The sequence below is a fragment of the Chionomys nivalis genome, chromosome 5, assembly GCF_950005125.1.
Source record: "Chionomys nivalis chromosome 5, mChiNiv1.1, whole genome shotgun sequence".
Lineage (NCBI taxonomy): Eukaryota > Metazoa > Chordata > Mammalia > Rodentia > Cricetidae > Chionomys > Chionomys nivalis.
In genome coordinates this window covers 89,200,702-89,228,142 of record NC_080090.1, presented here as the reverse complement: position 1 = coordinate 89,228,142, position 27,441 = coordinate 89,200,702, and the positions used below count along the sequence as shown (strand labels likewise).

General features: G+C 40.1%; 1 protein-coding gene across 1 annotated transcript in view; it reads left to right on the top strand.

Annotated features, from left to right (window-relative positions):
* Thsd7b (thrombospondin type 1 domain containing 7B) overlaps positions 1 to 27,441 on the top strand; it is an 871,002-nt gene that overhangs the window by 654,648 nt on the left and 188,913 nt on the right. Inside the window, exon 15 of the mRNA XM_057770607.1 lies at positions 2,349 to 2,527. Within this exon, the coding sequence (XP_057626590.1) occupies positions 2,349 to 2,527 (179 nt within the window). The remainder of the gene's footprint in view (positions 1 to 2,348; positions 2,528 to 27,441) is intronic.

Below are 27,441 nucleotides of genomic sequence, written 5' to 3'. Positions count from 1 at the left end.
AGAAGAGGAGAGGAAGAAAGATCCCACAGAATGAAATAATTAAAGAATCGAAAGATTTGGAGAAACCAGGTTCAGGTGGAGTTTGATGAATGTGCTTTCTATAGCATGTAGTGCCTTCCCATTTGAATATGAAGAAAGTAAAAGGTTGGGATTGGCTATAGACAATACCATAGGAAATTGAAGGCATTCTGTTCTAGTCTCTCTGTTGCTTCCAGGATGGGAGAAGTAACTCCTTAAGTGAAATGCAATTAGAGAAGGTTTGAAATGTCTGTTGTAAATGCAGAGGAATCTCAGAATTCCCAGGCTCTTGGAGTACAGGATGAGGCACCCTCAGGATACATTCAGCGCTTTCCTCACACTGATGCTAGTCCTGTTTTAAGCACAGAGAATGAAGACGGCAGAGCATCTTCTCTGGCATGGCAGAAGGGCTCCAGTAAAAGACGACCAGTGGTAACGGAGGATAGAAGCTGAAGTCAGAGCCAAGGATGCTGGCCTGTTAGGAAATAATTTATGTTGCATTGGTAAAAGTGTGCTTGGTATTGGAGATGGAGGGTCTTGTGAAAGTAGAGTTCATGCCGGGGCTGGAAGGACAGCGGAAATAGCAAGCTTGACATGGTTCTCAGCCTGACAACTGCCTTAGAGCCACCCGCGGGTCTGAAAAAGCTGAGGCTTTTTGGGTCCCATCCTTTGTGATTAAGGCTGGGCTGGTAGCTGGTGCACCTTGCTCAAATGGAGCTGTTTCAAAGACATGGCCACAGATCTTGGCTTTGAACCTTTCGTAAGAATCCTCATTTTGTTTTGCTTTTGTAAGGTAAGTTAGCCTTTCCCTGAGAGAAGCAACTGGAAAACCATCAGATGTTAAAGAGATGAGCAACACCAACATTTCATATTTTGAAAAGTTCATTTTGCTCAGATGATTGACAACTACAAAGAAGAACAACTGGGCATGGGGCGGGGAGAGACAAGTCAAAAATGTATTAGGCCATTCTAGGAGCCAATGTGATCCAGGGACCAGCAAAGATGTGTGGCTCAACAGAAATGTTTGCGATGTTTGCCATAGGAATGATGATGATTATTGGTGTATGTTCAGAATTATTGGAGGAGATAAGAGGTTTTCATCAGGGGTCATCCCCTGGGTGCTGACTACTATATACTAAATGCTACAGAGACTGTAGCTCAAAGTAGCGTTTCTTATGCCTCTGTTTCTATGGGTTAGGAGTCTGGACCCTGCTTTCCTGCTCTCCGCTGATGGGGCTCATAGGGAAGTAAAGCCTGGTCCAGCTTTTCATCACAGGCTCAGTCAGGGGACGTTCTCCCTCTGAGCTCCCCTTGGATTTCAGCAGAGTTCATCTTCATGTGGACTCTTGATTACCATTTGTGTAAAAGGGACCAGCCCTCCTTTGGCAGTTTGCAGCTGCGGAGTCAGTCATATATCCAGGGTCACCTCTATTCTGATTCACTAACATCAGTCTATTGAACTGGCACGTGAATTATGTAAGTTACTTACACTCCACTGTGGTCACTGAAACCTAATCATAAGAATGCAGTCCTGTCATGGGCCTCAGGGGGTGAATTTCTAGGAACGTAGATTCAGGTGTTGGGGTCTGGTGACATTGTACTGAATGCAGAACACAACACAAGGCTCTCAGGAAACCTCAAAAAGGAGAGGAGGAGCAACTTCCATGAAAGACATGTGGATGTTGGGAAAGCCAGGCGGGGGCCTGAGTAGCTCAGTAGCTGGTGAGAATTCAGCTGTAATAAGAAGTGCCAGAGACAGGAGCAATAATAACCAAACAAATTTGGAACTTCTGAGGTTCACCCCAGTTCATGTATGACTCTCCAGTTCTGCGTATCCTCTCAGTAGGCAGCAGCTTGCCATTTTTCTACTTTGAAAATCACTGTGGTCTTCTCTCTATTTCTCTTCTACCTCCAAGTTACAATACTTAGAAGAGAGAATCAATGTCTTTGTTAGTGAAACCTTCCAAGGAGCAGGCAGATGAAAGATTCACTTGCATATGGTACCTGTTCAAGATGGAGAATTGTAAGGATTTGAAGGTAGAGAATACAAGGCTCAGTGAGGGGAAATGATCACGGTGTTTGCCCTGATGTGCCTCCATCCTTATGCTCTTTCTTTCACTCAGAATGAAGCAAACAGAATGGCACAAACTGGTTGCAGGTATAGCCATATTCTGTTTCATCAACCTTCACTCTCTTTATAAATGGAAAGGTGTTGAAGATACCATAGCAACAATGATGGGAAATCCAATCTGTGAGGATAAAAGAATAAAGCAGAGAATTTGACTCGTCCATCTGACTTCCCTGTATTCACGGAAAACCTTTCTTTTCAGGTTATATTCAAGAAGAATGTGTCATCCCCTGCCCATTTGACTGCAAGCTAAGCGACTGGTCCAGCTGGGGTGCTTGCAGCTCATCTTGTGGTATTGGAGTGAAAATTCGATCTAAATGGCTCAAAGAAAAACCTTACAGTGGAGGTCGACCATGTCCCAAACTGGATCTCAAGAATCAGGTAAAGTGAATCAATAAGCAAAAGAGAGAAAAATAAATCTCAAGTCTGCCTGAATTATTACTTCGGGTTGAAAAGAAACTCATTCTCTTACAGAGAGTCTCACAGGCTGAAAGAGGAACAAGGGCAGACAAAAGATAGCAGAGTGAGAAGTAGCTTTGCCTGATATCACATGATGGGATAACCAACTTGATACTGTTAGCATTAATTATATTTACAAAATTACATCTAATTGATTTTTAAATAGAAGCATAATTTGATATTGTACAATGTTAAATACTTACATTTTTTAAACATAAGTAATAAAAAAGAAACCATCAATCTTTAAGATAATGCATTCATGATATAATAATCCAGAAATGATGTTCTAATTTTCTTTTACCTAAGTCTTTATCATAATTTTCTTTGCTGTCAATCTTGCCAATTCTTACACAACTCTCCAAATCTATTTTGATGATTTTCCTACACGTCTCTGCAGAAGTCATGCCTGTTTTTACAGGTGACATCCTGATGGATACCTTGCCATATACCTGTCTGACAAAATTGTCATGATAAGTAGTCAGAGTTGACAAGAGAATATTCCAACTTGTGTCATCCGGTGTCCAAACTTTAGTGTAAGAATTATAATGAAGAACTCAGAGTTCATCCACACATGCATACTGATTAGCAGATTGGGACCGTTGATTTTAAAAATCAATTTAACAGATGACACATAAGATGAAGGCAGTTAAAAGGTCTTTATCATAGCTATGTATACCATTTTGTTAGGAAACTTTCAACAGAATGGCTCCATAGGCTTCTATTGCTTGTTCTGTTGTTAATCTCCCTCCTCATAACCCTGTTTTGGTTTTGATAACATGTAAGTTGTTAGTGGAAGGGAGATAACATTTGGCAGTTCCTGGTTTGATTAGGATGTATAGTTGTATAGTAGTGCTCAGATTTGAACATCATACATTACTTCAAGACTAGTATTGTGAGATTTTTCCCCCAAAGACTTACAAAACACAGTTTACTTATCAAAAGTTACTAATCAACCAAGAAATATATAAGTTGTAATATTAGACAGAGATAATATGAGTGTCATGTTTCTTTCTTAATTATGAAATAATGGTCATCACACCTTCTCTTCAGATGAAAGTCATTTCAGAGAAAATGAAGCAAAGGTTTATGAAAATAACATCAAGACAGTGAGGAGACCTTGAAGGTATAGAAGCTCAAAAATGAGAAGAGTTAAATAATAAAAACAGGAAGGAACAGCTGCAGCAGAAATAAACTGTAGGCAGAGACTATGCTTGTTTTTCCCAGCTACCCAGAGCCAAATAATTACATAGAAATTATATTAATTACAACACTGCTTGGCCAATGATTCAAACATATTTTTAACTAGTTCTTACATCTTAAATTAACCCATTTCTATTTATCTGTGTGTTGCCATAAGGCTTTGGCTTACCAGGTAAAATTCTGGGCATCTTTCTTCTTTGGCAGTTACATGGTGTCTCTCTGACTTCACTTACTCTCCCTCTATATCTCTGTTTGGACTTTTTGCCCGGCTCTTCTCTTCTAAACCACTGGCTGAAACAGCTTCTTTAATAACTAATTGTAATAAAACATATTCATAGCATATAGAGGGGAAGCTCACATCAATAAACCTTACAAACAAAAAAATAATGAAGGTTTACAGTCAGGAGGTGATTTCCAGGTGAATACTCTCCATGAAGAAGCTTTGACCATTCTCTGGGAAGTTTTTCAGGTATTTAAAATGGAAAAGAAAAGAAAAGGACAAACTGCTAAGAACTCATCACATTTTCTTCAAATAGCCAATGAAAGCTGAGCCTTTATAAAACTAGGTTTAACCATTGGTTTTAATATTCTGATTTTGTAAATGAAGAAGTTGTATATCAAAGGCGGTGCTTTTTTGAGCACAGATGACAAGCCTCTTGCAGTGTGTAGAGCTGCAGAAATACATCTGTGGGGTGTAAGGGAAGGAAATCTGCCATTCATGACCCAGAGAAAATGTGCATACTTAAGACACAACACTCATCACCTTGAAAGGTCACATGAGCTGGAAATTCAATCCAAGCTCAAGAATAATTTAGATGACTCTGGTAAGTAAAAATTAAGCAAAGGAGGCCTGCCTGGAAGGGATATTGCTAACTTTTGAATTCAAAAAGGCAACTGTATCCAAAGTCATTTGGATTTGTGATGATCAGAAATGAATCTTAGACTTTGATGATCAGAAAGAGAATTTATTATTATAAAGAAATTTCAGGCACCTGGCGCACATGTGCAAGTGGAAAAGTAACTACAGTGACCACTTCCTATATTCTTAAATTTTCTTTTTATTGCAAATTCACAAATGATAGTTGTATATATTAAAGGAATGAAATAACGTTATGTCCTATGAATAAAATGTGAAGCTATTAAATCAGTATAATAGACATCCCTCACTTCAACCATTTTGTGGTGAGAATATTTGCCATTTTCCCTGCATCTCTGAGATGTGCACTATGTTTTTATTGACTGCCTCGACCATGCTGTGGCAGATTTCAGTTAAAGACTATAACTCCACAGGTAGTCTGTGGCTACCACCCCTTCCTCCACCTTCCCCTGGCCATTACCCATTACTCTGCTCTCTGCTGAATCTGATTGCCTTACAGCCCAAACCTATGTGAGAACACACACTTTTGTCTTTTTGTTCTGCATATTTTAAAGTTTTGGTTTTGAGACACACCGCTGGAACTCTCTGTGTAGATCAGATTGACCTTGAACTTGCTGCAGCTCCCCTGCTTCATCCTTCCAAGTTTTGGGATTATAGGCATGAGCAACCATGCACCTCAGTGTTTGCTGTTCTATACCCAGTTTATTCCACTCAACACAATATCCTTAAGATTTATGCACAGTTTCATCATTGGCCACATTTCTGTCTTTTAAGGACAAGACAGCATTCATTTTGTGTATACACCACCCATTCTTTCCTTTTTCATCACTGCTGTTCATTTAGGCTAATTGTGTAACTCGGCAAACATGAACATGGCCGCAACATATGTGGAAGTGCAGACATCACTTTAACATAGCAATTTTAGCTTGTCATAGTAAATACTAGACATAGGATGGCAGAATCGTGTTCTATTTTTCAGTTTTATAAGAAATCTTCAAATATGTTTTTATGACAGTTGTTCTATTTTACAGTTCCACAAAAATGTATAGGAGTTCTATCATATCTGTACACTTTATATCTTAACCTACGTTGATTGATCAGGGTAACTCACAAACTCTCTCACTCATCCATAAGTCTGTGAATGACCAGGGAAACTCCAATTGGGAAAAATAAGGTATTTAAAATAAATTCTCCCAAGAATAATTCCATCTCTAAAGCAAGACCACTGATGCCCATCAGTTCATTTGTGGAAGTCATATGTGTTGACTTCATTGTATATTACCCTTGCCTGTAGTGAAATCTTTTATACACGTGTGTTTGCATGTGCATGCCTGTGCACATGTGCATGTGTGTATGTGTACGCATGTGTATGCGTGTCTCTGTGTGAATGTGTGTGTGTGTGCGCGCGCGCCTTGTGCTACATATAGAGCTTATTTGGAAGAATTCATACTTTCACAGTTCATCTGACAAAAATGAAGGCTGTCAGAGATTCTCATTGTTTAGAAAATAGTGCCAGCATTACTGTTTATGTCAGAAGTAACCAAATTACAGTGGCAAGGGAGGCACAATTCTTTAGTGCCTTGCCATGAGGAAAATGCATTGTGCGTCACATTGAATCTAGTACACTGTTCATAAGAACATTGAACTACTCGGGTATGTTTCTGGGTAAATGTTAGTTGACTGACATAGTCATTCTTCTTCCTTGATTCTCTTTTGGGCATGGAGTGTATTTGAGGACAAGAGCTCTCTGGTATTTTTGCAAAACATTTTATCCTCTGTTGCACGGTCTTGTGAGTTGTCAACTTAGAGTGATCAGAGGTCTAAGTGAAAAGCCGCCTTCCCCGTGGATGAGAGGATGCCTCCGTCAAAACCGGCAAACACATTAGGATGGTCTTTTATGTAAAATTACTATTTGAATTCTAAAAAGCACAAGTCCTTCAAGAAGAAAAAAAAAATAGTCTCCAAATTGGTTCCCAAAGGGTCTTTCAAAAGTGTCCTAGAAAACTGACATTTCGATCCCACTGAGGACTAGCCAGTGGATATAAATGGGAAGGTTGGCATTATGTGCACACACCCATAAACTGCTCTGACTCCTTCCGTGAAATCAATATTTATAATCTCTCATAAAAGCCTCCCTTTTAAACCAAAACCTATCAACCCTCGCACTCCTGCTCTGGAAGAGCCCCAGTGACAGCCATCCTTGAGTAGCTTCTGCTAAGTGTGTTTGTGATGCTAAATAGCTCGCGGTGCAGCTGTCCCTGAGCTCTTCTCTTGGCATAAATGCCTTCTACACAGTTTATTGGATTATTAGGTCAGTTGGCTGATGCCCTTGACTCTGTTGTGCATAATAAAGTAGACAATATATTTTAATTTTTACAGTCTAAATGTGTTGAATGGATTTCAATGCACTTGCACTGTATATTTTGAAATCTTTTTCTTTTGAAATGATGCTATTAGCCGATTAAATATGAGCGTCGTGAAGCCCCACTGGACTTACATTTCCTTTTAAAAGTTCTTTAGCTTATTGAAGCCATGGGCCGCTTGGAAAAACCACCATTTGTTTACCCGTCAGAGGCATTGTATTCATAGTCTGAATACAATTCTTTTAAGAGATTCACTACCTATACATTTTCAAGATATGCTCCACCTAAACACATTTTGGAGGACCTTAATGCCTCCAACTTACTTAGAGGATATGAATTAAATATGTGTGTTCTTTAGAGATGATTGCTTTTATAAAGGTGTGTCTCCTCCCCAGTGAAAGGTGACCTAAATTTGCAAATGAGAACAATGCACTTTACTTTTCAAACCAGGGCAATCACATTTTAAATATTCTTTCTTTTTAACGATATGTAAATCTCTTTTACCATGAACACACCTTCCCCCGCAAGACTAGAGGCGGAGCAGAGGGTTCCGTGTGGACAGGATTGGGCTCAGTCTGTGTGGTCTCATTCTATTAGCAGCGTGTCTACAAGTCCACTTCACTCAACCCATCCTCTTTGTCTTATTTCATTTTGGACTCAGAAAAATATGACTACTTAGCCAACTTGGACATCCTCATGTAGTCCCTGATCTAAACCAAATCGTTCCTGGCTGCTGAACTTGGACTCAGAAGTTTGACAAGAGACCCAGACTGAAGTAGAGGAAGAAGGCTTTTCCCTCAGAGTTCAGGAAAGGGTAGCCCAAAGTGACCCCTGTTTACATATCCGGTGGACTCTGGATAAATATGGGGGAGGGTAATTGGTGGCTGTCCCTTTCATAAGAGTGTGTGTTCAGTGAGAACATCGTGTGGATGAAGGACCATAGAGGGGTTTCATTTTTAAGTGTTTGGAAGAACATGGCAGACTTGGTACACTTTTTTGTTTCTCATACAGGCCCCCTTCACTCTGCCTCTGCCACTGGCTCTTTTCACTTGGTCACCTTTATGCCCATCTGCCAGGATAGCTGAGTACTTTGAGGGCTTACTGTTTCTATTATTCTAATACGGTGCATTGTTATTCTGTATGCACTTGCTCAGGGTGTTAACTATGCACTTCTAGAACTGTCCCTGTGGTCCAGCTCCTAAATGGTTCTTTTATGATACTGTAAACTTGGAAAGTGGGGAAATTTTCTGAGGTCTGGTTTTATGGGCTCCTTCATTGTTCTCTCATGCCTCATATTATCCTAACCCCTTAGCTCTAAACCCCATGAAATATCAGACAACAGCAACTTAGGTATGAACGTTGCACATGTGTTTTCAGATTTCCGAGACCATTTTTCTTACCCTGGTGTGAAGCCGAAGCTCTTGAATACTTTCTAGAAAAATATTGACAGAATTCACTTTTCTGTCTTTCCCAAGTCTGCCGTTTAAGTTATAAATATGAAATGAAAAGCTCCTTCCCCCTTAGTCCAAGCTGAAGTGCAAGTACGGTTTGTTACACGGAGATAAGCTCAGAATATCGCACACAAACTGGTAGGGCTGCGGTGCTTTCTTAACTGAAGAAGAAGAAAGGCTGTGCTGAAGACATATGTGAAAGTAGATTTGAAATGGCATACTGGTTCTCTAGTTCTTCCATTGATATTAGTTTCAGATTTTTTTTCCCCAGAAGGTAAATGTCTGGTCCTGTGCAGGTCCTTGCCGAACAGCATTTGTAGAGAGATGACTTGGTTTTGAGTCAAGGAAAGTTGTTTCTCTGAGAAGCCTGTTCTCTGTCTTCTGAAACCCAGAGTAGATTATTTCATAACTGTTATTGATCCCGAGCACAAAGACAACACCAAGGTTGAGGGATTGCCATAGCAACTGTGTCTCGGGACGCTGCCCTCTGAGCTGCGACTGGGGACACTGTAGAGGATCCAGGAATGTGAATTTGATAGAAATGTTTTTGTGTGCAGATTCTTCTGACCAGGAAGTTTGTGAACGCTGCCACCATAGAGATATTTGCTCGCTGAAGCTGGAATTGGTGGTAAATTAAGCCACCAAAAAGAGCAGCTTCATAGCTGACTTAGCTTTTCCTGCCGAACTCAAACAAGGAATCACTTGCTTCCTTAGTTCCACACTCAGAGAAAATCATCAAAACCTTTTCCTCTTAGAGAAGAGGTTCAGTTGTAAGAGAATGTGATCATTACCTGCCCAGTGTCAGCCACAGGGGCCTTTAAAATGCTAAGACATAGTCAGGATTGGGTTCAAATTGAACTTTCTGAGACTCATCTTGATAATTTCTCAGATAGGTAGCTGATGAAAATAAATATTCCTTTTTTTGTCTTATTATTTTACACATACAATATACTTATTTATTTGTGTGTATGTGTGTGTATATGTGCCCCTGAGTGCATGCACGTGTGCACACACACACACATGTGCACATGCCATAGCATAAAGTGGAGGACAAAGGTCAGCTAAGGAGGCCTTTCTGTCATCTGCCATGTGGATCCCTGGGACTGAACTCAGGTCCTCAGACATGTCAGCAGACACCTTTAATTAAGAAGCCATCTCTCCTCCCTGGCATATACTAAATGTGTGATAGACGTCAGATATGATCATTTCTCTCTGACCTTTATCACATAAACGTTTTCTCCCAGTTTGCCATTCAGAGCTCATCTGTGCAGGCTTCACTTCCTCTTATATTCAGCTACAGGAACATTTGGAGTCAAATATGTTGGTTGTGAGGACTCTGCTCAGATGTACAGTAAAGACCTCTCTCTGTGTAGGAAGCTGTTTCACTTCTCTTCAGCACACACTGTTTGGTACTATGCTTTTGTGTTAGTGGAAGAAGGGAGTAGGGCTTTCATGCAGTTAAAACTAATTTTGTGAGCTTAGAAGTTTTTGGTTCATTTCAAATGTTACGGAGGATTAAAGGCAGATAAAAGAAAGGAACATGATCCTATGAATTTTCACGAAGCACACCTTGTCCCTCAAGCACTATCTAGGGGTAGAAATAAACCATTGACAAATCAAAATGTTGCCGTAGCCCTTCACAACTGCTCCCTCTGCCAACGACGGTTCATTTTCAGGCTGGAAGCCACACTGTGCCTCTTTTGTCTGCCTTTCTTTCAACACGATGTCTGTGAGAGTCATTCATGCCATGTGACGGAGCAATCCCTGCTCCTCTACCCTTCTTTCCTTACTTCAGCATAGAAGCTTACTTCCATCTTACAGTATTCATTGTTGTATTATACATAGCATATTTTATCATTTTCTTGTTAATAGATAATTGGTTTATTTGCAGTTTGGAATTGTTACAGATAAAACTGTCATGGCCATTGCTGTATTATGAATCTTTCAGTACACACACATCTACTGAAGAACTGGCTTCCTAGCTGTAGAATATCATGCAGTCAGCTTTGGGGCTCACTGACATTTCAGCTTCTAAGCTATTGTCGGTCTTCCTATGTACAGAGAATACCTAATTCTATATGTTGACAGGAAATAGCCCCCTGTCTGCCATAGCGGTGTGTAGAGAGGTATAACTGTCCTGTGGGTGCAACAACTGTTCATCTCCTCAACCCTCCCAGGCCAGCAAGTCAGTGAGTGACTGCACCAGACCCCTATGTCCCTCCACAGGCAGAGGAAGTGCATGAGCATCCCATCAAGGCTCACTCAGTCCTTCTTCCTCCCAAGCCGCTGCCCCCTTCCCTCTTTCTCTAATTTCCTTTTCTGTCCTCCATTCTGGTATGAACAAAGCAGCTCCACGAACTTTCTGCACTACAAATCTGATTCTATTTAAATATATCTCAGAGGCTTTTATTACCTCTATATGAAGTGCAGACTGTGTGGTATGTTCTCCCAGACTTCTTGCGATCTGGCCCCAGCTCTGTTTACCAGGATGAAGTGGGATGCTCAGATAACAAGGCTGTCATGCTGGGGGAGTTTCTGGATGGTAGACTTCTGTCTTTTATCTCCCTATCAGCCCTAAGCTAGGCTTTCTCAAAAGGTGTGAGATTCACTTTCTTAGGCTGGTCAGGTAAAACAGGCAGATGATTCAAATATAGTATCTTCTTACAGAAATTCTTTTTCCGTTGACCTTTCCATGACCAGACATTGCTTAATGGCATTAGGTGTTTGGGTCTGTTATATTGTCCTTTCTCTGGGAAAGACCCATCAAATTTATTACATTTGTATTAAAATTCTGCTCCACTGTCATTTAAATATAGATTGTCTAAGACAGAATAGAGTTGTTGTCTTATTATCACAAAAGAAATTTCTTCTGCTTAGTTGACAAGGAGGAGACATGGTGTTTATTATTAATGCCCCAAACAAAGCTCATTATAATGTACACTTCCAAAGGATTTCTCCAAACAGCATGCATTTGCCAAAGCCTAACTTCTACCCTGAGACAGAGCAATCTTGTCATTCTTAGAATGGAGGCAAATTAATTTGGACAGTAGCATTAGGAAACAGTATGGATTGACCTGTATCACTGGTGCTTCATTGTATACAAAGGAGAGACCAGCAGGGCAATATGGCATGAGCCAATGTGGAAACCATGATGCAAGAGTGAAGTTGCTGTCGCTTTTCTCTGCTTTGGGTGGAAGAATATAATCAACTCTTCTGGACTTTCAGTTTGCTCATTTTTAATATAAGTGTATATATATAAAATATATATGCTGCTATATTTGGAAATGTTCCCTCATTGTCCATCTATTTCACACTTCAACCCACCCATCTTTTGCCTCTCTTTCTATGAAAATTTTTCTTGCTTTTTCTCTTCCTTCTATGTCATCATCACCACCATCACCATCACCATCACCATCACCATCAACACCACCACCACCACCACTACCACCACTATCATTACCACCACCAATACCACCAACACCACTACCACCACTATCACCACCACCACCAATACCACCATCACCATCACCACCACCACCACCACCATCACCACCACCAACACCACCATCACCATCAACACCACCACCACCACTACCACCACTATCACTACCACCACCAATACCACCACCACCACCACCACCACCACCACTATCACCACCAACACCAATACCACCATCACCATCACCACCACCATCACCACCACCACCATCACCACCACCAACACCACCATCACCATCACACCACCAACAACAACACTACCATCACCACTACCACCACCATCACCGCCATCACCATCAACACCACTACCACTACTACCACCACCATCACCATCACTACCACCACCACCACCAACAACAACACCATCACCACCATCACCATCAACAACAACAATACCACTACCACCACCATCATTACCATCACCACCACCACCACCATCACCACCACCACCACCATCACCACCACCACCATCACCATTAGTTCAAGCTGGCAGTCAGGTTCTCTGAGGCAAGATTCTCCCAGAAGCAATGCCACAGACAGCATTCCAGAGCAAGAATTTTATTTCTCAAATGCTTAGGGATCATCATGAAGGAAATGAACACAAGTATGGCAGAGAGGGGAAGAAGTCAGTAAGAGGTGTGTCAATGAACCAGGTACCAGCATGTCACCAACTCTGCAGGAGTCTTGTGGAGGCTGAACTACACAGTCTAAGATTCACCATACCTGATGGGCCTGGGGGCTTGTAAAATTCTGATTACCTACTTGAGGGAGAGTCAAGGCAGTACATTCCAGGCTGAAGAGAAGCAGCCTTCCTCTGGCCAGGATGGAGCCTTTAAGCACAGGAATGCAATTCCTGGCTGTTGGAATGTTGATCAGAGCACAGCAAAAAATTGCTGATCGAATTTTCACTGTGTGACAAGAACAAAAACCCTGAGGTGACTCAGCTCATTTCTTAATTGGGAATAATTGTCTGTGCTATATCAAAGTACAAGTATGCTTCTTGTCCACTGAGAATGTGCTTTACTGTGGCTGACTTGAGCTAGGGTCATAGACATTGGCAGCTTAATCACATGTGGTCATCCTAATACTGAGTCTTTGTCCTTGGTGAATACTGGATATTGGAAAGGGAAAGGAATAAATCTGGATGCAGAGACCAAATTATACCCAGTTCTTGGGGCAGACAGGGCATTCAAAGTACTCAGAACCACCTGCTTTATATCCTCCCTCTCATTCACAGGCTTTAGCTACCCAAGCATGCCTTTGTTCACTTAAAAACAGGTGTAAAGTGTGAGGTGGGGTTGCTTGCGAGCCCCTCAGTGTTCCTCCTATGTAAAAAAAAGAAATTGTCTGGATAAAGCTAAGTCCCCAGGAGGACCAACTCTGGGAACAATAAACAGCTCAAGTGGCCAAGAAACCTCTAAACATCAGTTGCTGACCTCTCCATCATGGCTTCACGTGAGATTTTCTTGAGTGTGCATCCCACCCGACTCCCAGACCAATTAAATCAGAATCTCTGGTGATAGGATGTGGTCCTCGATACTGTTTTAATCTCCAGTGAATCTAACATGCAGCCAGAGCTAATATTCCCTGTCTCCAGCAACCCATCATCTTGTAAATGAGGTATCCAGGACTCATGGAAGCGCCTTGACATCTAATTACCAGCAAGAATAGGGGTCCTGACTTCCAGCTTGTTGCCCTCTCCTTTCTGAACATCCCTTCCATCCAAATGAACCCAGACATTCATTGAACACCAAATGAAACAGCACACTCACGGTTTCTTACAAGCTAGAAAGCAAGGTGCACCCTGACTTCATCATGTGGTACTTCAGTCTGACCTTGATTCTGCTTGAGACACCAACACTCAATGGCTTGTACCACAAACAAATATTTTGGAGAAGTGCTTTACTGAACCGAATAGTGTTTCCCAACAGTTGCCTGATCCTCAGATAGGGAAGGCGCATAACCTGGCTAGTAATATAGCATTCTATATACAGAAAGGTAAATATGACCTCGTGGTGTTGGTTCCAAAATGGAGATGGAAAATTAAGTATTTTTTTTTATTGAAGTGTTAACATTAGAGAAAATAACTAAAAAAAGTGGTCAGCACATTTTCCATTGTATCTTTAACAAATATTAAATGTACATGCTTATGCTGTGCCATTGGAGATGTAAGAAACAGGCAGGTAGAAGTGCTGTGTAGATGAGGAAAACAACGAAGTATGTCGTGTATGCATTCAGTCAGCACCGACACATACTGGGGAAAATCATCTTCCAAAGAGAACACACTTGCTGTGGCCACAGCTCAGAAGGTTCCTGTGTGTGGTTGGTAGTGTCTCTTGTTCCCTCATGTATGGCGAGGGTTTGTGTGGCAAGTGGGTGGTAGAGCAAAATCAGACACATCATAGGTGAGAAATAAAAAAGAGAAAGAGGAAGTGATGACATGCCACACACCCCTTAAAGGGCACCACCGTGATTGCCTTTGCCCTGCCTTCCACTAGGCCCCATCTCTTTAAGGTCATGACACTCCCCAGAAGTGCTAAGATAGGGAGCACATGACTTTTGGTGGATGTTTAAGATAACAGAATACAGAAATGTGACTAAGCACTCTTGGTAGTAGTAACTGTCTAACATATGCTAGTAGTTTTCAAATGGAGAATCCTAATAATTAAAAGGTGTGGGAGGAATCTCACAGCGCATCCGTGCCATTATCTAAACATTATTCAGTCATCCATTGACCAGCCACAGGAGCAGCAGGCACAGGGAGAAACAGCAGAGAAGTCCACCATACACTCTTGATTTTCTTCTCTTTCAGATGCCTAATTCATGCGTTTAATTTATTAAATTAACATTGTTTACCTATTAAAATGGAAAATTAGGTGATTTTTTTTTATTAAAATATCAATGTTTCACTGGGCAGTGGTGGTGCACTCCTTTAATCCCAGCACTGCAGAGGCAGAGGCAGGAGGATCTCTGTGAGTTCGAGGCCAGCCTGGTCTACAAGAGCTAGTTCCAGGACAGGCTCAATAGCTACAGCGAAACCCTGTCTCAAAACACTGTATCTACGTTTCTCTGGTAGCATGCTTCCTTGCCCAGGGCTCTTCTATGACACTGTTTTGGAGTGGTGAGGAAATAGCCTTGATGTCATTCTGTGATGTGTTTAGTGTAATAGCCTGCCAGTGCCCCATGGCTGTGATCAGTAACTGATATCTGAAACAGACAAGCTACAGCGTCAGGCGCCACCCTTCCTCTCCTGTTTTCCTGCCCTCAATGAGAAAGGAATCCCCGTGAAAATTGCTCACTTAACTACGTTTCTGTACTTAGGTCTCCATACACAACTGTTCTATAAAGCAAAAGAGCTCCTGGAACCTGGCACTAAGACCGTGGGAGGGTAGGCTGGGAAGTGCAGACAAGACATCCGGCACTTCAAGCATGATGCAGTGTGTGCCCTCTCAATGGATCTGTGCAGCCTTTCAGTTTACATCTGTCTGCCCATACTCACACTCCAGTCCTGAAGCTGCTGTGATTTGTCTTCTATTGCTGCATTAATCTGCTCTGGGTTGAGCACTCACAAACACATCTGTGAGTTTTACTGTATGTTTTTGAAACCTTTGTCAAAACTCAGGTGTCTACAGCTTTGCAGGCTTGTCTCTGGGCCTGCTATTATGTTTCACTGATCTATATGTTAACTTTTGTGTCGAAGTCATATCGCATGCGTCACTATGGCTCTGAAGTACAGTTTGAACTCAGGTACTCTGACGCCTCTGGCTATGTTCTTTCTGCTTTATAATTGCTTTCTCCAGTTCTGTGAAGAATGCTGCTGGAATTTTGATGGAGATTACGTTGAATCTGTGGGCTGTTTTTAGCCATACAGCCTTTCACAGTCATAAATCTTCTAATCCAGGAGCATGGAAAACACTGTATTCAGGGAACAAACAGGGCTCAGAGGAATAATATGTGTATTCTTGCTCATGTGTCGCTCTTAGACTTCAGCTGTATATATATATATATATATATATATATATATATATATATCCAGGTAAGAATAAATGTGGGTAAAGTTCAGGAGAGTACAAAGGGGGCATTAAAACTGAGGTGGGGGCTTGAGGGTTGAGGGGAGACAACAAAATGAAGTACTAGGGGAGAAGGGGTGACAGTTGGTCAAGGCAAACACAGAAATAAAAGGGGTGGGAGAATCAATAAAAATATGAAAATCTCATGGAAACCTGTTCCTTTAAAAACTAATTAAAATAAAGAAGTCTGCTCCTTTAAAAATTAACTAAAATCATAAATATTTTAAAAGCTCATATTACCTCTTAATGATAGAAAGAACAAGAAAGAAAAAGTTTAAGTAACAAACACAATTTTTTGTAAAGCTGAGTTCTTTGACATGGTAAAATGATTACTTTTTAGTTTTCTTTTTTTTTCTGTGAGTGAAATATGTGTTCTTGGAAAACCAAGTTTGCCTGCGTATTTAGATGCTTTATCTCATGTTCCATTTCAGCCTTATGTTCACTGCCCTTGAGGCTCCCTATGGTGGTTGCACTGGGTTATGTATAACAGCCCTAGAAGCGAGAAAGGCAGAACAAAGCCTGGGGTAGAGAGGAAGAAAGACTGCTTGTTTCATCCACTGTGATGTATTTGGTGTGCCTTATTCCTCTCTTTCTGTGAAAACAACCCCTACTGAACCTTCTTTTCTTCCACTGGCTCAGCAGCTGTATACTTTTCCCCTTTTAACTGTTTCTCTGGTAGCTGGCTCAAGTCATGTGTATGCAGGCTGGAAGGACTAACAGGCCTGATAAAGTTCAAGGAGTGAAGCCAGGCAAACTGGAGCACTGGGTGAGTTTACACTTCCTTAGATCTTTCTAGAATCTTCAGCTTTCAAAAGATAAAGTTCCATAGATTATAGTCATTGCAGTGTAAGGGACCAATGTCTAGGAAACCAAATAAAAATCATGACCGAGTAAAATGTTGAGCAAATCCCGTGCAAAGTGATGGACGTAGCTATGCAACTCCAAATAGAGAGAGCAGAACCGAGGCTAAATATAAGGAAGTTGGGGAGGTAGGGATGAAATATGACCATCTTGAAACCAATAGATGAGTCTCTTCGCATGAATTATTGCTTGTCATTTGGAACAGCACATTACTTAGAAATACTGGAATTTGTTCTGGCTTATTACTTAATTGAAAGCAAGTTCCGAGTATTTTCAATATATATATATATTTTATATCATTTCTGAGTCACAAATTTCCCATAAGTCAGTTGGCTCTAATCATCAAAAAGGTATCGCTATGCCTAAGTACAGTCACTAAGAATCCTTTCGTCTCTCCATCAGCTGTTACAAAAGAAGCTGTCACAGCTGGAGAAAACTGATATGCAAAAGTATAAAAGTTGGCAAGGGAAGATTAATTTTCTGTACGTAATGCCCTTGGTTCTTGGAAACCTCATTCTTCCTCCCCAGTGAGACTCATGGACTACTGTCTGAGCAGCAGTGAGCAGAGGGTAACTCTCTGCTCATTTTCTTTCAAGATGAACCAAAGTGGGCCCATTGTTGTCCTGATGAATTAGCGAGAGACGCTCTGGTGCTGAGATAGTGGCTGTGTCTTTCGAATGACTGTGGTGTGGAATCAAGAAGTGGCTTTAACAACCTGGAAAACTTATCACCATTAGAGTAAACAGAGCACTAAAATACATCTACCAGATGTTTCAAATGACTAGATTTGGAAGGAAACATACAATTAATTTACATTTTAGTACTAAGAACAAATTTTAATTTATTCTGATTAACTACTTTATGGCCCATCCAGAAGAACATTTGAAGGAGTTATGGAAAGGCCATAAAAGGAGTTATAACAAAGAGATGTCATTTAATTGGCACAGGAACGAGAAGGGTTTTTTTTTTTTTTTTTTGCCTATTGGCCACATCTCTCAAAAGAGTTCACATTTCACTTGCGTAGAACCTATGGTTGAATTACAAATCTGGAATTGATGTGAGGGGCAGATTAACTCAATTACAGGTTGTGCCAAGGTTTAATCCTTCGGCAGCCCAGGTAAATTGTCCTAATGTATGCCACATACATCCCACTACACTGCAGTCAAGTTGATGAGGAAAACATGAACAGATTTCTTGAAAAGAGACATTGTAAAGGGTACTTACAGCCTTTGAGTGAAAACTGATGGTCCAGGGTGACAAGTTCCCTACAGGTGTGACCTGTTAGCATCTGAGAGGTGCGGAGAAGCTTTCAGTAGCTTTAACATAATGCCTGGCATGCTGTAATCCACAGCTGATATGACCAACATTGTTCTTATTCCCACAATGCCGCTGACAGCACTTGGAGAAGGCCTTGGTAGACCGTGTACTACAAACTTTCTATATAACCAGATGCTACAATCCAGTGGACAGCACTGTACTGGCTACAAAGTGGGTTTTTCAGGCTATTCAGTGTTTGCTGTTTTGATATTAATCTTTAAGTTTGTTATCAAGTGTTTTAGATTAGAAATTCCTGCAACACAATTTGAATTCGTAATTCCTTTAAATGTCAGAATGTCTGGTAAACTTGAATTGAATCTGAAAATGCCTGTTCTCTTTAAACAGAATATAGAAAAGCGATGGCCTTCTTTACTCTCAGAGCTCCCAAGGCCACTAGGAATTGAATGTTTTTTTTTCAAGTCACAGCCTTCCCCCCTCCGTGTGGGTGTGGAGGGGGGATGGAATTGGTGCAGGTGTGGGTAGGTGTGCACATGTGCATGCATATGTGTGTGCATATATATGTGCATGTGGGGTGTGTACATGGGCATGCGTGTGTTTGTGTGTGCCTGTGGTGTGTGATTGTATAAGTGTATGAGCACATGCTGTATGCCAGAGGCACGTGATAGCAGAGGAAGGTTTCCCATTCTGGAACTGCAGTGAACAGGCATTCTTAAAGGTGCCTGGTTGGGTAAGGGCCACTGAAAGCTGAATTTCAGTCCTCAGTATTATACAACATTCTTTCTTGCAACCTTAGTCTCTTCTCTGACCCACTATGGTTTGTTCTGTTTTTCTTAGAACTTTTTAAAATTATTTTTATTGAGCTAAACATTTTTGTCCGCTCCCCTCCCTTCCTCTCCTCTCCCCTTCTGCTCTCTTCTTTGATCCCCACACTCTCAATTTTCTCAGGAGATTCTGTCTTTTTCTCCTTTTCAGGTAGATCCATGTATCACGGTCCTCATTGTTGTCTAGGTTCTCTGGAGTTGTGAATTGTAGGCTGGTTTTTCTTTGATTTATGTCTAAAAGTCACTTATGAATGAGTACATAACATATTTGTCTTTCTAGGTTTGGGTTACCTCACTCAATATGTTTTTTTCTAGATTCATCCATTTGCCTGAAAATTTCCAGATGTTATTATTTTTTAACACTGAGTAGTACTCTATTGTGTAAATGTACCACGTTTTCTTTATCGATTCTTCAGTTGAGGGGCATCTAGGCTGTTTCCAGGTTCTGGCTATTATAAATAATGCTGCTTTGAACATGGTTGAGCACATGTCCTTGTTAGGTATATACCCAAAAGTGGTATTGCTGGGTCTTGAGGGAGATTGTTTCCTAACTTTCTGAGAAGTCGCCGTAGTGATTTCCAAAGTGACTGTACCAGTTCGCACTCTCTACAGCAATGCAAGAGTGTTCCCCTTATGCCACATCTTCTCCAGCATAAGTTGTCATGAGTGTTTTTGATCTTGGCTATTCTGAGGGGTATAAGATGGAATTTCAGAGTTGTTTGGGTTTGCATTTCTCTGATGGTTATGGATGTTGAGCATTTCCTTAAGTGTCTTCTAGCCATTTGAGATTCATCTGTTGAGAGTTCTCTGTTTATATACCCCATTTTTATTGGATTATTTGTTCTGTTGATGACCAATTTCTTGAGTTTGTTGTATATTTAGGAGACCAGTCCTTTGTCTGATGTGGGGTTGGTGAAGATCTTTTCCCATTCTGTAGGCTGTCATTTTGTCTTGTTGTTCATTTTCTTCACTTTACAGAAGCTTCTCAGTTTCAGGACATTGCATTTATTAATTGTTGTTCTCAGTGTCTGTGCTACTAGGGTTATATTTAGGAAGTGATCTTCTGTGCCATTTTGCTCAAGTGTACTTCCTACTTTCACTTCTATGAGGTTTTATGTTGAGGTCTTTGATCCATTTGGACTTGAGTTTTGTGCATGGTGATAGATATGGATCTATTTGCATTCTCCTACATGTTGGCATTAAGTTATGCCAGCACCATTTGTTTGACATGCTTTCTTTTTCCCAGTTTATATTTTTTGGCTTCTTTATCAAAAATCAGGTGTTCATAGGTGTGTGGGTTGCTATCTGGGTCTTTGATTTAATTCCATTGGTCCTCCTGTCTGTTTTTATGCCAGTATCAGGCTGTTTTTTATTGATGTAGCTCTATAGTAGAGTTAAAAGTCAGGGATGTGATGACTCCAGAATTTTCTATATTGTACAAAATTGCTTTGTTTTTTTTTTTGTATTTCCATTTGAAGGTGAATATTCTTTAGATGTCTGTGAAGAATTTTGCGAGGATTTTAATGGGCATTGTATTGAATCTATAGATTTCTTTTGGTAAGATTGCCATTTTCACTATGTTAATTCTACCTACCCAAGAGCATGAGAAATCTTTCCATTTTCTGGTGTCTTCTTCAATTTCTTTATTTAAAGATTTAAAGTTCTTGTCATATACTTATTTTGTTAGAGTTACCCCCAAAATATTTTATATTATTTGTGGCTATTGTGAAGGATGATATTCTCTGATTTCTTTCTCATCTGAATTAAGGAGGGCTGCTGGGTTTTTTGTTGTTGTTGTTGTTGTTGTTGTTAATGTTGTATCCCACTACATTACTGAAAGTGTCTATGAGTTGTAGGAGTTTCCTTGTAGAGTTTTGGGGGTCACTTATGGTTTGTTCTTAAATGAGATTATTTTATTCCTTTATATCATATGGCCAGAAACTTCAGGTATCCAGGTTCCAGGTACTTGGGTTAGTTACTGTCCTCCTGGCCACACTGAAATGCTGTGTTTAAAGGGTCTTAGTAGCTTTTGATACTCTGTAATTGCCTGCCTTCATGGTGGTGTTAGGGCTTTTTTAGGCCAGTCTTCAACAACCAGGTCTTATTATGTGTGCCGTAGGGAGATAATTCAAAAAGAAAGTGGCATATTATGCTTTTTGTAATTAAATTATAAACCAAGCTAAAAGTAGTCATATAAAATGCACAATTTTCTTTCTGCTCTGACAAACACATCTTTATCACAACCCCAGGAGCTTAACTCAAATTTGGGATGGACAAAATTCTGGGGCAGAATATGGTACTGTGTGAGCCAGTCTGCAGTCTGAGATTTGCACTCTGCTTTTCAGTTACCAAACTGTCCTCGAGACCCTAGACTACTTGTCCAAGCTTTATCTGCAGCAAACATCAGCCATGTTCACGCCTCAGCTCTGGCTGGACTCGTATGAGTGGGAGCATCTCCTGTCCTCAGTTAGGCAGATCTAGGGAATATACTCACACAAGTTAAAATAGCAGCCCAGACCTGTCAGATACTCCTTGGTTCAGGATTCAGAGCAGTGAACTCTGGGAGTCACTTGATGTTGCAGATTCTCCCTAGTGAGGAGAAGTGAAGAAGAGACCCACAGCAGGTCCCTATCCACACAAGAGCTGAAAGCACCATCAGTGACTTGTGCTACTGTTTTTTATGGCGTCATTCAAATGAAACAATTGATTTTGAGATTTACGTTTCTGTTAAATACTCTAACGTGAAAGAGAAGAAAGCAATATGGAAGGGGTTCATGAAAGTGGAGGGCTTGGTTATTAATGAGGCTCTTTTTTTCTCTGACTTAGACCACATGCCTAGAATCTGTGGGTGCTTGAGTTCAAAGCTGTGGGCTGATCAGCATCCTTCCACTCTCCTTCCCTTGTAATGCTGTGTTTATGCCACTGAGGGACTGTTCATGCGTGTTAATCGCTCATCCTTACTCCAGAGTGTGAAATATGTAGAACACTTATTAAATTATTCCAGTTGAAATAGGATAAAAAATAGAAGAATTTAAGCAAAAAGCCATTTACGAGAGGACACTTACAACACTGGCTCTTTGGACTGGGGAGAGGGATCAGCAGTTCAAACACCTAGCTGCTCCTGCAGAGGACTGTATTTCAGTTCCCAGTATCCTTGTTTGACAGCTTGTATCCGCCTGTAACTCCAGTTCCAGGGAGCCCGAGACACCCTCCTGTCCTCCGTTGGCATCGCCACACACATCAGTGCATACAGACACACACATACACACACATACACACACACGTAAATATTAAAATCTTTTAAAACAATGATTTTTAAATCATTGTTTCAGTATCCTTTATACTTCAATCCAAAATCCATCCAAAAGAACTTTTGTTTTTATGCCCTGCATCTCTCTGAATTTGCTATAGCAAAATTTAAAGAGAGGAATTGAAAAGTACATTGTTAGTTCACCTAAGTAATTAAAATTACCATACTACATGCTAAACTATATTAATGCAATTTCTACCAAAACAACCTGTGTTCACAAACATGTTATGTGTCATGTTTTTACATTTTTAGTACATTTCATTAACTACGGAAGATAGCTCAATTCTTATATATACTTGTCAATGCAATATTTTAGAATAGGTTGGTTTAATAAGGTATTTGAAGAAACTCTTTAAATATGTATATATTTCTATAGATAAAAACTTAGAGAAGTGTTTTATAGCCATTTAAGATAGCATTACAAATTCTGATGTTAAAGCAAGACTTTGCAAATGATAGTCTCGCCCCATGGACAATGCCAATGTTGAATCTGAAGTCGCTTTTCATTCTTCAGGATCTTAAAATCTGCTAGACTCCCAAGTACTTTAGGTAAATCTGGAATCCATGCATTATTTTTTTATTATCATGTGTTAGTCTTCTATAAAATATTTGACAATTGACAGACATTAAAGATTAATGCTGTTAACACATATAATTAATCAGTCAAATTCTTTAATACCGTTTAAACCTAAGTTCTGGGAGGCTGACAGTAGTAGAAGAATTCCCAAAAGTTTAATTTTCACTTGAGTGTTGTCATTGTAAATGAGCACCAGTACCTGTTTTCCTTCATCCATTATCTTGAAAATCATCTGCAAAATATGCAAAAGAAGATAGCCATACTGTGTCTGGAAAGATGCCCTCGTGTGAAAGTGTTATTTCAGGATCACGAAAGCCACTTCCTCCTCAAGCCCATCGTGCTGTGCCTTTCCTTAACGAAGTCATGAAGTTTCAGTGTGCTCTACAGTTGCTCTGTGCTCATTTCATAGTCAGCTGTATAGATATCATAAAGTCACTTAATGGAATGTTCAGAGGCAAAAGCTACAATGACTGCCTATGCAGTTTGTTGTCACTTCCTGGTTAATTTTCGGTACCTGAAGTTTGTCCTGAAGGGCTTCTTAAAGACAATTAGCTTGCATTTACTTTATATGTGTGGCCCTTAGTGTTCTTATATTATGATTATTAATGCTGTGGGTTTACAAAAAACAAAAAAAATAGTATCTTGGACCCCCCAAAACTGTCTGAGTCACCCTAGAAGTCTACAAACTACATTTAAAAAAAAAATAAGTGTCTTCAAAACAGAAGAACAAATACAGAAGTTCTTTCAAAGGTGGGCGCTGGGTGAAAGGAGGAAGAACTACTGCACTTCGCCCAAACACAAGGAATCCATTATTATCCCTTACTGGGTACTATCGGTGGGTGATACGGAGAATGGAGAATCGTTCTCTATTGACTGTGTGGCTTCCGGTAGGCTCCCCATGCTCCAATGGATATACCCATACACATACACACATGAGCAGTACACATGGACTCAGTGAGCTAACAGAACCAAAAATAAGAGAATATGGATGAAGTTGAGACAATTTGGGTGGTTTAGAGATGGCTGGCTGAGAGCATGATTCACTGTATACATACAATTCTCAAGACTAAAGAAATATTAATATGAAAATAGAGTTTTCTCATCTATCATTTTATGGGTTTTTGTTGAGACTTTGCCTGTTCTTGGAATGAAGGTCAAGCTGACCTCATAAAAAGAATTGGGAAAGCTCTTCTACTTTCAATCTATGGACGAGTCTGAGGAGTATTGGCATAAGTTCTGGGACGGTATTGAAGAAATTTGAACTGAAACCGGATGGTCCTTGGCTTTTGGTTAGTAAAAAATAGTTTTAATTACTGCTATCATTCTAGGGTTTATTAGTCTACTTAAATTATTTAACTCATCATTATTAAACTTTGAAACATAAATTTTTAAAGTACAACATTATGACATTCTAAATGTCCTCATTGTTTCTTATAATCTCTCCCATTTCATCTCGAATTCTATTCATCTGGATCATCTCTATATTTCCCTTTTGTTAAATTGACTAAAGGACTAACAATCTTATTAAATGTTTTTGAAGAAAAAGCTATGGTGTAAGTGTGTGTGTATGTTCTATTTCACTCGTTTTAGCCATGAGTTTGATTGTTTCTTCACATCTACTCCTTTGGCTATTTCTTCTTGGTTTCCTAAAGGTTTCCAGTTAGGAAGTTGTGGAGAACTTATTTTGATTTTACAGTATATTGTACCACTTTGTAATTTAACCTAAGACATTTGTCAAGGTACCCATGTAGTTCTCATCAAATTCTGCAATTCATTTTTTAAAATGAGCTGTACATCCTAGATTATTTTATTAAATTTACATGTAGAGTGTTCTGCAGTTTGAGCAATTATGTTGAAGTTCTGTCTTTATTGAGAAAAGATGAGAATTTTCACTTTTGATTAAGCTAAATTGCATGTTTCAAGAACCTCCCAATTAATTATAATTCAAATAGAGATTTTTCATTAGTGTTCCAAAGAGGCTAAATTTAAGTACATTAAAAATTAACCAGATTAAAAGTTTAACCATGGAAAGGGCCAAAGAAAGTCTATGGATGGATTTTAAAAAAATAAAAGCTTTATAAATACTTCTAAAATCAAACCAGAATTTGAAAGTAATTACATCAGTTACATGCTGAGTTTTGAAGGTTTGTGAATTCACTGAAATTTCTGCTGGATCTTAATTCCCAGTACACCAGTTTTAGGAAGTGGGGTGCTTCAGAAAGTGGATGAGCTATGGGAGTAGAATGCTCATGAATATGGTTAGGACCTCACAAAGGGAGAGAAGTGGGAAGTTCACCTTTCTGCCCTCTGTCACACGTGAAGACACACATTGTCCCTTGAAGCAGGCTTGAAGATGTCACACAGAAAAGAGCTATATCCATCATATTCAGTCATTCATACAATTAAACAGTTATTGTCTTATAAATCACCAATTTTGAATATGTTTTATAGGAAGACAAACAGACTTGTGCATGCAATTTCTAGTTACCTCTCAGGACACTAAGGTTTTCTCCCTGCTATGGCTTTCAAAGCTCACAGGGAAATGTCAGCTTTCAATATTTTCCTTTTGTATCTTTGTCAGTCTCACGGTTCTGTCCTGGCATTGGATAAGGTTATTAGTGAGACATTTTCCAGAAAGAATCATTATGACTAACATCTTCTCTAAGATTACTCACTGAAAACTGTCCTTTAATTTTTAAATAAAAGATAACCTTAAAATTCAGGATTACCAACCTGCTTCAACAAAGGAGCAGAGAGGAAACATTTTATGTATTGCCACATACTCATTGTCATGACTATGTAGTAAATTAATTGTTATGGTTCTGTTACAATAAAACTTTATTTATTTATCCAGTAGTCTGGATGTTTTGTCTTACTTCCCACCCCTGAAAAATCACATAATTAAAGGATCAGATCCTTTTAGACCTTCCTCGAATTCAAATGTCTTAGACACAATGCCTGTAAACCCTAATGGTCTGATTTTTGTTTGGATTCCTGGAAACAGTATTCATTGAGGGCTTAGCCATTAGTTCACCTAGCCATTTGTTGGCTGCCAATGGTATTAGATTTTATTTTAGCTAACCTTTCTTTTTCTCTTGCTTTTTTATTTTTTTATTATTCTCTCAGATGATGTATTTGGATGACAGCCTACCCTCCCTTCATTCCTCATAAAGCCCTCCCCATTCCCCTCTTCCCCATCTACTGCTCTTCTGTTTCCATTCAGAAAAACACAGGCTTTCCAGTGATATCAACCATCATGGCATAAAAAGATATAATAAGCTTAACTACAACCCCTTGTATCAAGGTTGGATGTGGCAACCAGTAGAAGGAAAAGGGTACCAAAGGCAGGAGAAGGAGTCAGAGATATCACTTCTCCCACTGTTAGGAGTTCCACAGATACCCCAATCTAAACAACCACAGCATGCATGCAGGGGGACCTAGTGCAGACATATGCAGGCTCCATAATTGTCACCTTAGACTTTGTGAGCCTCAATGAGTCCTGCTTAGTTGATTCTGTAGACCATCTTTTCCTGGTGTCCTTGACGCCTCTGGTTCCTACAACCCTTCCTCCCCCTGTTCTGTAGGGTTCCTGAGATCTACTAATGTTTGGCTCTAGGTCTCTAAATCTGCTCCCATCAGCTGAGAGAGGAAGCCTCCCTGATAAAAATTGGGTTAAGCACTGGTCTATGAGCATAGCAGATATAATTAGGAATCCTTTCATTGACTTTTTAACATTTTTGGTCAGCCATATTTGGTTGTATCCTAGGTCTCTGAATCATCCAACTTGCAGATCTTGGCCATCTAGGCAGTGTTGGGCATGGTCTTCCCCTCATTGTATGGGCCTCCTTAGACCAGTCATTGGTTAGCCACTCCCACATGCTCTGAGCCACCATTGCTCCAGCACATCTTGCAGGTAGGACAGGTGCGGGGTGAAGTTTTTTGGCTGGGTTACTGTCATGATCCCACAACTTGGATCCTTGTCAGGCTACCAAAGATAGCCAGTTCAGACTCTATATTCTCCATTACTTGAAGTAATAGAGTAATTAACCCTCGTAGGTTCCAGGAACTTACTCTACACTAGGTTTCCAATCACCCCCTAAATGCCCCCCATTCCAGTTGTCTCTCCCTGTACTCCCTCCCTCTGTCCTTCCCTCCTCTATCTATCTAACCTGCTCTCTCCTCATTCCCAGCATACACCCACCCCCAACCCCTGGTCTATCAACAAAATCCATACTATTTCCCCTTCCCAGGGAGATCCATGCATCCTCCCTTGAGCTCTCTTTGTTTACTTAGCAACTTGGGATCTGCAAAGTGTAGTGTGATTAGCCTTTATTTAACAGCTAATTTCCACTTATACATGAGCATATCATGTGTGTCTTTCTGGGTTTAGGTTGCCTTGCTTGGGATTTTTTTTTTCAGTTCCATTCATTTGCCTGAAAATTTTATGATGCCATTCTTTTTAAGACCTGAATAATACTCCATTGTGTAAATATACCACATTTTCTATATCCATTCTTTGGATGAGTGGCA